Source organism: Ranitomeya imitator, chromosome 5, assembly GCF_032444005.1.
Source record: "Ranitomeya imitator isolate aRanImi1 chromosome 5, aRanImi1.pri, whole genome shotgun sequence".
Lineage (NCBI taxonomy): Eukaryota > Metazoa > Chordata > Amphibia > Anura > Dendrobatidae > Ranitomeya > Ranitomeya imitator.
Window position 1 is genome coordinate 695,677,461 of NC_091286.1, and position 12,588 is coordinate 695,690,048.

The following is a 12,588-nucleotide window of genomic DNA, read 5'->3' on the forward strand; positions in this document are numbered from 1 at the left end:
AAGCAGAGGTGACTCTTGGTCTTCCTTTCCTGGGGAGGTCCTTATGTGAGCCATTTTCTTTGTAGCGCTTTATGGTTTTTGCAACTGCACTTCGGGACACTTTCAAAGTTTTCCCAATTTTTCGGACTGGCTGACCTTCATTTCTTAAAGTAATGATGGCCACTCGTTTTTCTTTATTTAGAATTTGTATTATGACAAGAAAAAAGCAGCTAACAGTCTATTCAGTAGGACTATCAGCTGTGTATCCACCAGACTTCTGCTCAACACAACTGATGGTCCCAACCCCATTTATAAGGCAAGAAATCCCACTTATTAAACCTGACAGGGCACACCTGTAAAGTGAAAGCCATTCCCGGTGATTACCTCTTGAAGCTCATCAAGTTGAATGCTAAGAGTGTGCAAAGCAGTCATCAAAGCAAAAGGTGGCTACTTTGAAGAACCTAGAATATAAGACATATTTTCAGGTGTTTCACACTTTTTTGTTAAGTATATAATTCCACGTGTTGATAGTTTTGATGTCTACAGTGTGAATTTACAGTTTTCATAGTCATGAAAATACAGAAAAATCTTTAAAATGAGGTGTGTCCAAACTTTTGGTCTGTACTCTATATTTTTGGCATAATAGGGAAGGGACGAAAATAATGCATTCACTCACATCTCTGTAAAGCCAGCCGAATACAACATCTTAATATTGATCTGATGGATGATGCTATCCATGCCATGTTTTCATCTCTATAAAAAGGCAAAATCTTAAAAATCTAAAACTTTTTCAATTCCAACAGATAAGAGACATTTCCGGGACATCAGGTTTAGTATTTCTCTTTCGTTAATCCTTTTTATTGTATGTAATTGTATATACCCTATCACATCACATGTATAGCACACAGGCAATCAGGAGGGACGATCATAGCAGGTATTTGGGCTCCTCAATATTCTTATTGTGATTCTGCCATGTTCCCTTCGGTACATATGTTTTTCCTCCAGATTTCATGGTGTCATTTGTAATCTTTTATTTTTCCTTGGGTTCTCTGGTTTCCTCCCCATTCGAAAAAACATATTTAGAGATCCATTGCCACCCTATAAAATGGTTTCCAATGTGTGCATGACATTATAAGTCTCAGATGGGCCAAGCATCCAGAATAAAATGGAGTCCATGTAATATCTGGAAAAGAGATTAGAATAAACTTGTACAACAGAAGCACATGCAGCTCACAAGAAGTTTTATTGGTTTTTTTGTTTTTTTTAATTGCTTACAAATACTTTCTAAAATAAAGAATATGCAGCGTGTATAAATTTCCATACACATCTATGTACAGGACTTTTCCAAAGCCTTACAAGGATTTTTTTTATTTCATTTATTGTAAAATTTTACATAAATTACTTTTATTCTTATAGTCTGAAAAAATAGGATTTATTCTCAATAAAAGGATTTCCTGCCTCCTCCTCCTGCGCTGAACCCTATCTGATTACATCAGTCCCTTTATCCAGAAAATGTCGCTTTAAAAACATTCACACAAAAAAAAAGGAGAAAAAATGAAAAAAAAAAAGGCCAATAAATCACAGCGGGTCGGATCTTCCCTGACAAATCCAAATCTTATTGCATTTGCGTAAAATAATAACATTTAAAAAAAAAAAATTATCTTCTTCGCCGTGTTAACAGCATACCCTGTATATAAACTATAGAATCTCATATATATACGTATATATATATTACTTCAAATATATTATATGTTTTGTATCCATATACATAGTGCGAATCTAAAAACAACTGGATTACCAACAGCCATTGAAAAATTGGGGGCTTCCAATGTAAGCAGAGTCGATGCTCCTCTTTCGAGCCGGTCTTGATCAATTGGTGGTCGAACCTATCGATGAACGCTTACCCTGAGTATCATCTCACCATACAAGAGGCCCAGTGGTCACTGCTGTTGGCCAGCGTCTACATAGTAATATGGACGTGATCGTTGCTAAAGAACGAGAGCAGATCCCACCGGAAGTTTATGCTTTTTACGGATGGGAATCTCCCCAGTTTTGGGCAAGATATAAACGGACCAACGGTAAAGTCTTCGCTACCGGCAAAAGGATGCAACCATCTCTACACACCCAATACCTAGCTATGCTCGAACACCGTTTGCATTACCTGGAATATTTATGTAAAAACCTAAAAAGTTGTTACAAATTTAAAAAAAACATACGTCCGGTCATCGGGGTGGTATTAATGAAGCGCAGGCAGCCGTGTAGGATAATGAGATGTTTTATGCCTTCAGCTCATTAATCATCAGATACTGTGATCAATAGTTACCTACACAAGAAAGTTATCAATTCTCGAAGAAAGAAAAAAATCTAAAGTGCAAAAAGTTTTTTTGTTTGTTTTTTTTAAAAACCCATGATTTTCCCCTAAGATTCTGGGCTGTGTAAATTATCTCTGCAGACTCCAAGGTAGGAAATGTTTTGGTAACGTTTGACGGAAACGTACAGGACATGATTACGAATTCTCCAACAAGATCCCAATAATTGCCTAAAAACGGCAAATGTCTCCCAAAAAAAAAAAACTAATTCTGACAGGAGACCCACCATGTTCCTCAACTGCAGGACCCCTCTATATGTCCTATGATGGAACGATTTCACCCCAGTTGTGCTGCTGACACAGGATAAGTGGGGATTTTACTAAGAGGGGTACTTTCTATGCCATTCCTAAAACAGAAACTCGCTGGACAATGAGAACAAAATGTATTAAATGACAACTTGGTGCATCCACTTTCTCCGAACGTCAAATTGAAAAACGATGCCAGATGCCACAAAACCACCAATTTCTGACATAACTAATATTAAATCTGACAAACTAATAAATAAAAAACCTCCAATTTTGACCAAAACAGCATTTCACAACCATCGCCACTTTTTTTCTGTAACAAAGTGATGGAAATAGTTTAATAATGTTCACAAAATAAATTTAGAATCAACAATCCCCATAGGCCAATTCTTTCATCCCATGTCCCATTCCAAAATTTCCTACATAGATCTTTTAGTCTCGTTCGTTTCTTTGACCTGAAAATCATGCAGTTCCCAGGGTCACAGTAAAACTTTGCAGGTTACAAAGCTTGTGCACTACAACAGCATACCCTGGGTTACCAATGAAGGGGTGAGATGGAACCCCATTACGGTTCCTAAATTACTGCACGACTCTAACATATGATGTAAATACTTTCCTTCAGTCATGTCACTGTGCTGACTCGTATACTTTGTACCCTTTCTGGAGATCTGTAGTACTGTGAACTGATGGAGAAATTATAGGTCTTGCTTCTACAGTGACTTGCACTATCTTATGTTCCAGATATGTGGCCCAGGTCAGTGGTCTGAATCAGCACAAAGTATCTATCTCCTCTCTGTAGGGATGGAAAAACTGGCTTAGTGGTCACATATGACCTTCAATGAATCAAAAGACTATGGATATTGTCATAGCAGGAAATAGCCACAAATTTACTATTGGGTGCCCAAATGGACTGTCAGATTCCGAAATTACAGGGGGTAGTTTGGACATGCAAAACTAAGCAGCCTGAGAGTTAACAGGAAATCAGCTTAATTTTCCCTAACATAACCATATGTATATCAGACTGAGAGAAGACCTGGTCATAGATTTATCCACAGTTTTTTATGGATTTTAGTGTTTTTGACAACATGGGAACAGCTCATAAAATCGGCTATTTCCCATCTGTGAAGGCAACATTATTTACTGTTTATGATAATGAGACATAGGAGGACAGGGAACGCAGGTGAAAATCAGCGGATAACGTTACACACCACGATCAGACACTATAAAAACTCACTAAGAGGGGTCCCTTGGACTTTCCCTTCACCTCCTGAATACAAGGTCTCACTCAGTAGGCATCAGCCTTTGAGACCTTTAGGATCACTATGACTTTCCATTACAAAGCTTACCTTAACTCGGGAGCAAAAATAATCACAGTGTTTATGGAAAATCTGCAGAAGGCTTCACATGAGCTGAGCGCAGCTCAAGTCTTAAGTGCTTATATATTAACCAAAGTGCGGTTTGAACATCGGTAAGTTTCCGATCTTGATGCCCAGTTGCTTATGATGGTCAGGCCACAGCATGCACCACTGCATAGAACATGGTAAACAAGATGATCTTTCTCACCCTACACACAAAATCCTCCATACAGAGCATGGCGGTCTAAGTCAAGTGGTGGTCAGGCAGGTCCAGCTCACACAATGTGCACCTCCATAACTCATATGGTGGCCTGCCTGTTTCGATTCACTCCACACGGAAGCTATGGCTTCTCCCATTACATATTCGACAAAGCTACCGAGTTTCCATGTGGGGAACCTGTTGGGCACCGAGTTTAGGTAGTTTAATATTATTGCTTAGGTTGGGGACCCCATGCCTCCCATAGTGCATACGCTAAAACAAGGGAGTGTAAAACTATTAGGTCGAAGACCTGGGACATATTGCTTCAGTCTTTGGAAATCTGGTCTTAAAATTTTGTAAAAAATAAAAATCAAACACTCATATTATTTACAGTATTAAGTGCAAACACGTCATGATTAATTAGGGTTGACGAGAACCCTACAAATGTACCCGGTAAGATCTCCCAACGATAAAATATCTATGTCCCTTTACAAGGGTTTACCTTACATAAAAGGTAAAATATCTGTCCATGGTTATTGGAGATGGCTTCTTCCCAGAACGTGATTCGGAGTCACCGTACCACAAGGCAGGAAACGCACAGTTTGGAGGGGCCGATGCAATCATCATGGCAGAACGCGCCGCAGCCCTTACACATGATCATAGCTTTCAGCCGACAGTAGCATTTGGAAGGAGACATTTCCATGCTGCTGTCATCGGTGTACGTCTGGACAGAGATGGGTTGTTCACAACCACTAGAGCTTACACTCTGACTGGAAGGGATTGTTGTCACCGTCACGGAGAAGGAAACAACATTGTCAGTATTAGCTGGACTGAAATCTCCGCCAGTGGGGATGGAGGACCTACTCAGGCCCTCTGGTGATGTGGAGATGTTGATTGTGCCACCATAGCCGGATCCGAGCAGACCAGCAGAATTCCCACAAGTCCTTGATGACTGCAGTAACTCGGGATGGGAGGAAGCGGGTGAAGCATGGATTCCGAACATATCACCGGCATTATGCTTCAACTTCATCCCCAAAACATTGGCCATTTTGGCCTGGGCAGCTTGTATCAGATCTCGGGCAATATCGGACTCGTTGTAAATGTTACCTTTTGTGAGGATCTGAACAGTCTCCTTCACATCAAATGTTGGGAGGAATTCACTGTTTGTCATTACTTGGGGTTCGGTATTAGGAGAAGCTCGAGCTTTGGATGTGACTAATGGAGAGGAACAATCGTCAGGTTCGGCCTGATCCTCTCCATCGTGTGTAATCGGCTCCACTTTAGTCTCCCTGTTACCCACATGTTCAGGGTCAGTCACAGAGGTATTGACTGTGCTGTCCGAAGGAGCTTGTCTACACACCTCCGATACCCTACCGTATGTTGAGATGTTGAGCAGATAATGGCCAGACATGGCCGGCTTGGATGTTCTTCTTCCAAGAAAACCGAGCATGAACCTCTGAGAAATGTTTTCTCTCTGGGAGAAGCTTGAGGCTGTACTGAACTCTGCTGGATTGGCATTCTCTTGCCAAACCTTCTTGATCAGGGTCTGTAACACCTGCTCCTGGCCGGTGGCACCCTCCTCAGGACCTTGCATTTGATTGCTACCAGAGCTTGTCAAGTCTTTTCCTGAAAATAGTTGCCATATCCTTTGACCTGTAGGATGTTGCCGGTTGTGGCACAAGAATCTCTCCAACTGCTGAGCAGCCGCATTGGATGGTCGTTCTGCTTCCTCAATTCCACAAGACTCCAAGCCTTTGATCACACCCTGCGGTCTTTCGGCTGACGTCACTTCAACTTTTGTTAGAGGCCTGGGCATGATTTGCTCTAATGGGACGTTCTTTCCTTGAAGAAGCTTAGTAACAAGTGGGTTATTTGCGGGAATGCTGGAGCTTAATTTGCCGAGGTGCCCAACACCCAGCCGTAACTGTTTAACACTTGGGTTGTGTGCTTGGGTGGACGGTATCTTGTCAATTCCATGAGAGGTGGAAGGTGTCCTCGAATTTATGAAGGAAAGTGGCTGAATTGGGGCCATATTTTTAGCAGAAAAAGGTTGTGAGGCAAGGTTGTGTTGGCCCGCTTCTTCATTGTGTGTTCTCATTGTGCTTTGCATTGATGGGATGCCTGTGCCTTCAAGAGATGCAACCCTGCCAGTCTTGAGGGTGCCTCCACCGGTCATGGTCTTTAAAGCTGCAGAAACTCGAATGCATTTATCTGGCGTTGGTGGCTCCTGAGTTAACATCAGATTGCTGATTGACCGGTAGCTTTCTGTACTTTCGGCGACACTTCTCGTGGTTTCAGTGGCTTTGAGTTGATGGGAAGTAGCCGTGAATCCGGGTTGTATACTGGGTTTTTGCAGTAACTGTGCTCTTGCTGGACTGTCAGCTGGTGCCTGCACTGGCTTCTGGACCTCCCTTTGATTTTGGTTATCGGGTATAGAGGATGCAGTTCCCCTTTCACTTCCCCCGCTTCCAGTATTTCCCAAGTCCAGTACTCTGTTCCCGATTTCCCCTCTAGGTCCACCTCCAGGTCCAGGTCCGGGGATGGAACCCCCATGGGCAGCAACAGCCGCTGCTCTCTGTGCACGGGCCAAGCGAGCCTTCGCCTTGATGTCGGCAAGTGTGCGGGCTCCGGTTCTGCCAGGACTGGTACCGGTGGTGAGAAAGGTGGGCCTGGGAGAGACCTGGCTGCTAAGAAATGGCTTTGAGGAGAGCCATGCCACTGGGATCTAGACCGCAAAAGAAACCAAGCAAAGGGTTACTCTACGATACCGATAAAAAAAATCAAAAAAAAAAAATCACAAAAACGTCAAGTATCAATGTGTACTAAACAATAAGGTGATAAGAAGGGGAGTAGGACACCACTGCAGTATCGAGCACAACCATAAACATGCGGAGGGCACTGTACACAAGAAACCGGAGCGCACAAGACTCCTCACTCAGCTGATCGTCCCAGTGCCGTAGCTGGATCCTCAAACCTCAGATATCAATGGCTTATGACTGGGACTTCAGCTCTAGGGGGCATTAGACCGTTTTATTATTTTGTGGCCTAAGCTTATTTTAGCCTATTTTTTCCTAAGGAACATTGTTCCAAAGGATCTACCCCCGCTAGATCTCCACAAGGAGAATTAGTGCACTCAGAACCTAAAAATACTTGACGGGAATGACCAAAATGTGTTCCTGATCCACAACTATGTTCTCACCTTGAGCGGCGGCACCTTCGGTTCGGGTGCAGGCCGCTGCGTCTCGGCGGGAGGCTTACATAAGGCACGAAATGACTGCTGGGACTGGAGGGGCTCCATCATACGTGGACTTTTCTCTGGAGCAGCCGGACTATTCTCTCCAACCTCTAGGCGTCTCTTGGCCCCCGTGTGGATGGTGGTTGTCTTCTCTGGTGACTCTTCAGGTGGACCGTCCTTACTCGTCATGGTGGTTCCTGGTGACTTTGCGGCAGCCGGGCCCATCGGTTGTTGGCTCTTAGGCTCCTCGTTTTTGGACTCACAGGTGGATGGAGCCTCTGTGGAGGCTTCAGTTTCCGCCTTGATGTCTTTATTTCCATCTTGAGGTGCCGTCAGATCAGTGATGTCCCCGTTCTTTATCTCAGGCTCTCTGATGGCTTCTGTAACTTCGGGGATCTCAGTGTTGTCCTGGAGATCTTCAGGCTTGGCAGGCCGCTGCTCTTCTACGACGGGACCATGTGAGGAGTCTTCAGCAGGATCATCTTTGATGTGTATGATGGGTGGTGGGGTATTGTCCTCGATCTCGTTTTCGGAAGTCATCTTGCTCAGATCCTCCTCAGTCAGACCAGAGCTTCAAAGACAAAATCGGTGGACAGACGGTTAGAACAGCATACAGTAAAGTGTGAAGTGGTGGGTGGAGCTTGCAGCTGACAAGCTCCTCCCCTACAGAACCCATGTATATCACATCAGTCTTAAAACCAGCAATATCCGCATTACATCTCCAGCCAGACTCCACCGCTTCATCTAAAAATCCCAATATCCATTTCATTTCTGTGTCTAAGATCTCTGCTTGCTGTCCAGAGAATGGAAACAACGTGAAGGATGACTTACTTCTCCCCATAGTATCTCTCGTAAAACTGCTCCTTCCAGGACTCCATCTTCTTCTCCTTCTCGATCTCCTGTCGAATCCTCATCTGCATCTCCGGTGTAAATTCACCTGCCAGGCAAAATACAAGGAGAGACTGCTCACCCAGGAAAGAGACAATCAAGGAGACTGCCAGGAGTATAGACACTGTTGACCCAGGAGAGAGACAGTCCAGGAGACTGCCAGGAGTATAGACACTGTTGACCCAGGAGAGAGACAGTGCAGGAGACTGCCAGGAGTATAGACACTGCTGGCCCAGGAGAGAGACAGTGCAGGAGACTGCCAGGAGTATAGACACTGCTGGCCCAGGAGAGAGACAGTGCAGGAGACTGCCAGGAGTACAGACACTGCTGGCCCAGGAGAGAGACAGTGCAGGAGACTGCCAGGAGTACAGACACTGCTGGCCCAGGAGAGAGACAGTGCAGGAGACTGCCAGGAGTACAGACACTGCTGGCCCAGGAGAGAGACAGTGCAGGAGACTGCCAGGAGTATAGACACTGCTGACCCAGGAGAGAGACAGTGCAGGAGACTGCCAGGAGTAAAGAAACTGCTGGCCCAGGAGAGAGACAGTGCAGGAGACTGCCAGGAGTACAGACACTGCTGACCCAGGAGAGAGACAGTGCAGGAGACTGCCAGGAGTAAAGAAACTGCTGGCCCAGGAGAGAGACAGTGCAGGAGACTGCCAGGAGTACAGACACTGCTAACCCAGGAGAGAGACAGTGCAGGAGACTGCCAGGAGTATAGACACTGCTGACCCAGGAGAGAGACAGTGCAGGAGACTGCCAGGAGTAAAGACACTGCTGGCCCAGGAGAGAGACAGTGCAGGAGACTGCCAGGAGTATAGACACTGCTGACCCAGGAGAGAGACAGTGCAGGAGACTGCCAGGAGTACAGACACTGCTAACCCAGGAGAGAGACAGTGCAGGAGACTGCCAGGAGTATAGACACTGCTGGCCCAGGAGAGAGACAGTGCAGGAGACTGCCAGGAGTACAGACACTGCTAACCCAGGAGAGAGACAGTGCAGGAGACTGCCAGGAGTATAGACACTGCTGGCCCAGGAGAGAGACAGTGCAGGAGACTGCCAGGAGTATAGACACTGCTGACCCAGGAGAGAGAGTGCAGGAGACTGCCAGGAGTACAGACACTGCTGGCCCAGGAGAGAGACAGTGCAGGAGACTGCCAGGAGTACAGACACTGCTGGCCCAGGAGAGAGACAGTGCAGGAGACTGCCAGGAGTATAGACACTGCTGACCCAGGAGAGAGACAGTGCAGGAGACTGCCAGGAGTATAGACACTGCTGACCCAGGAGAGAGAGTGCAGGAGACTGCCAGGAGTACAGACACTGCTAACCCAGGAGAGAGACTGTGCAGGAGACTGCCAGGAGTATAGACACTGCTAACCCAGGAGAGAGACAGTGCAGGAGACTGCCAGGAGTACAGACACTGCTGACCCAGGAGAGAGACAGTGCAGGAGACTGCCAGGAGTATAGACACTGCTGGCCCAGGAGAGAGACAGTGCAGGAGACTGCCAGGAGTATAGACACTGCTGACCCAGGAGAGAGAGTGCAGGAGACTGCCAGGAGTACAGACACTGCTGGCCCAGGAGAGAGACAGTGCAGGAGACTGCCAGGAGTATAGACACTGCTAACCCAGGAGAGAGACAGTGCAGGAGACTGCCAGGAGTACAGACACTGCTGACCCAGGAGAGAGAGTGCAGGAGACTGCCAGGAGTACAGACACTGCTGGCCCAGGAGAGAGACTGTGCAGGAGACTGCCAGGAGTATAGACACTGCTAACCCAGGAGAGAGACAGTGCAGGAGACTGCCAGGAGTACAGACACTGCTGACCCAGGAGAGAGACAGTGCAGGAGACTGCCAGGAGTACAGACACTGCTGACCCAGGAGAGAGACAGTGCAGGAGACTGCCAGGAGTATAGACACTGCTGGCCCAGGAGAGAGACAGTGCAGGAGACTGCCAGGAGTATAGACACTGCTGACCCAGGAGAGAGAGTGCAGGAGACTGCCAGGAGTACAGACACTGCTGACCCAGGAGAGAGAGTGCAGGAGACTGCCAGGAGTACAGACACTGCTGGCCCAGGAGAGAGACAGTGCAGGAGACTGCCAGGAGTATAGACACTGCTAACCCAGGAGAGAGACAGTGCAGGAGACTGCCAGGAGTACAGACACTGCTGACCCAGGAGAGAGAGTGCAGGAGACTGCCAGGAGTACAGACACTGCTGGCCCAGGAGAGAGACTGTGCAGGAGACTGCCAGGAGTATAGACACTGCTAACCCAGGAGAGAGACAGTGCAGGAGACTGCCAGGAGTACAGACACTGCTGACCCAGGAGAGAGACAGTGCAGGAGACTGCCAGGAGTATAGACACTGCTGGCCCAGGAGAGAGACAGTGCAGGAGACTGCCAGGAGTATAGACACTGCTGACCCAGGAGAGAGACTGTGCAGGAGACTGCCAGGAGTATAGACACTGCTGACCCAGGAGAGAGAGTGCAGGAGACTGCCAGGAGTATAGACACTGCTGACCCAGGAGAGAGAGTGCAGGAGACTGCCAGGAGTACAGACACTGCTGACCCAGGAGAGAGACAGTGCAGGAGACTGCCAGGAGTATAGACACTGCTAACCCAGGAGAGAGACAGTGCAGGAGACTGCCAGGAGTATAGACACTGCTGACCCAGGAGAGAGACAGTGCAGGAGACTGCCAGGAGTATAGACACTGCTGACCCAGGAGAGAGACAGTGCAGGAGACTGCCAGGAGTATAGACACTGCTAACCCAGGAGAGAGACAGTGCAGGAGACTGCCAGGAGTATAGACACTGCTGACCCAGGAGAGAGACAGTGCAGGAGACTGCCAGGAGTACAGACACTGCTGACCCAGGAGAGAGACAGTGCAGGAGACTGCCAGGAGTATAGACACTGCTAACCCAGGAGAGAGACAGTGCAGGAGACTGCCAGGAGTATAGACACTGCTGACCCAGGAGAGAGACAGTGCAGGAGACTGCCAGGAGTATAGACACTGCTGACCCAGGAGAGAGACAGTGCAGGAGACTGCCAGGAGTACAGACACTGCTGGCCCGGAAGAGGGAGTGCAGGAGAGTGCTGGGGGTGTAGAGACTGCAGACCCAGGAAAGAGACAGTCCAGGAGAGTGCTGGGGGTATAGAGACTGCTGACCCAGGAAAGAGACAGTGCAGGAGTATAAAGACGGCTGACTCAGGAGAGAGCATTCAGGAGAGTGCTGGGGGTATAGAGACTGCTGACCCAGGAAAGAGACAGTCCAGGAGAGTGCTGGGGGTGTAGAGATTGCTGACCCAGGAGAGAGAGTTCAGGAGAGTGCTGACAAGGAGAGAGAGTGCAGGAGTATAGACACTACTGAATCAGAAGAGAGACAGTGCAGGAGAGTGCTGGGGGTGTAGAGACTGCTGACCCAGGAAAGAGACAGTGCAGGAGAGTGCTGGGGGTGTAGAGACTGCTGACCCAGGAAAGAGACAGTGCAGGAGAGTGCTGACCCAGGAGAGAGACAGTGCAGGAGAGTGCTGACCCAGGAGAGAGACAGTGCAGGAGAGTGCAGGAGTAGAGACTGCTCATCCAGGACAAAGACAGTACAATAGAGTGCAGGGGTATAAAGACTGCTCACCCAGTGCAGGAGAATGCTGGGGTTAAAGAGACTGCCCAGCCATCAGACCCTGCAGGAGAGTGCTGGGGTACAGAGACTGCTCATGCAGGAGAGTGCTGGGGTACAGAGACTGCTGACCCAGGAGAGAGACAGTGCTGGGGCGGGTATATTAGACCGCTCTGTGTGTTCTCACCTTCGGACAGACGTTCCTTCCAGCTCTGAGATGCTGAAGTAAAAAACTCGTTATTAAGAGCAGAAGTGTTCAGTCTCAGCAGTCCGTCAGGTCCGGCCTATGAGGAGAAAACAACAATGACTCCTCCCATGCACAAATTTGACTCCTCCCACCCATAAGAAAAACCCTCCCATGAAGGACTCCTCCTAAAACATGTAATCAGAGGCAACGCCATCTAGTGTGATGACATCATACCGCCATATCAGTTATACAGACAGCGCCATCTAGTGTGATGACATCATACCGCCACATCAGTTATACAGACAGCACCATCTAGTGTGATGACATCATACCGCCATATCAGTTATACAGACAGCGCCATCTAGTGTGATGACATCATACCGCCATATCAGTTATACAGACAGCGCCATCTAGTGTGATGACATCATACCGCCATATCAGTTATACAGACAGCGCCATCTAGTGTGATGACATCATACCGCCACATCAGTTATAAAGACAGCGCCATCTAGTGTGATGAC

The 12,588-nt window shown here is 47.4% G+C and overlaps 1 protein-coding gene across 2 annotated transcripts in view; it reads right to left on the reverse strand.

Moving 5' to 3' along the window:
- Positions 1-1,203: 1,203 nt before the first annotated feature.
- The window catches only part of ASXL2 (ASXL transcriptional regulator 2), an 82,388-nt gene continuing 71,003 nt past the window's right edge, over positions 1,204-12,588 (reverse strand). For both annotated transcript variants that reach the window (XM_069728491.1, XM_069728490.1), the window contains 4 exons: positions 12,068-12,164; positions 8,214-8,319; positions 7,347-7,953; positions 1,204-6,872 (listed from right to left, as the gene is read on the reverse strand). In XM_069728491.1, the coding sequence (XP_069584592.1) occupies positions 4,719-6,872; positions 7,347-7,953; positions 8,214-8,319; positions 12,068-12,164 (2,964 nt within the window). In that variant the 3' untranslated portion in view covers positions 1,204-4,718. The remainder of the gene's footprint in view (positions 6,873-7,346; positions 7,954-8,213; positions 8,320-12,067; positions 12,165-12,588) is intronic.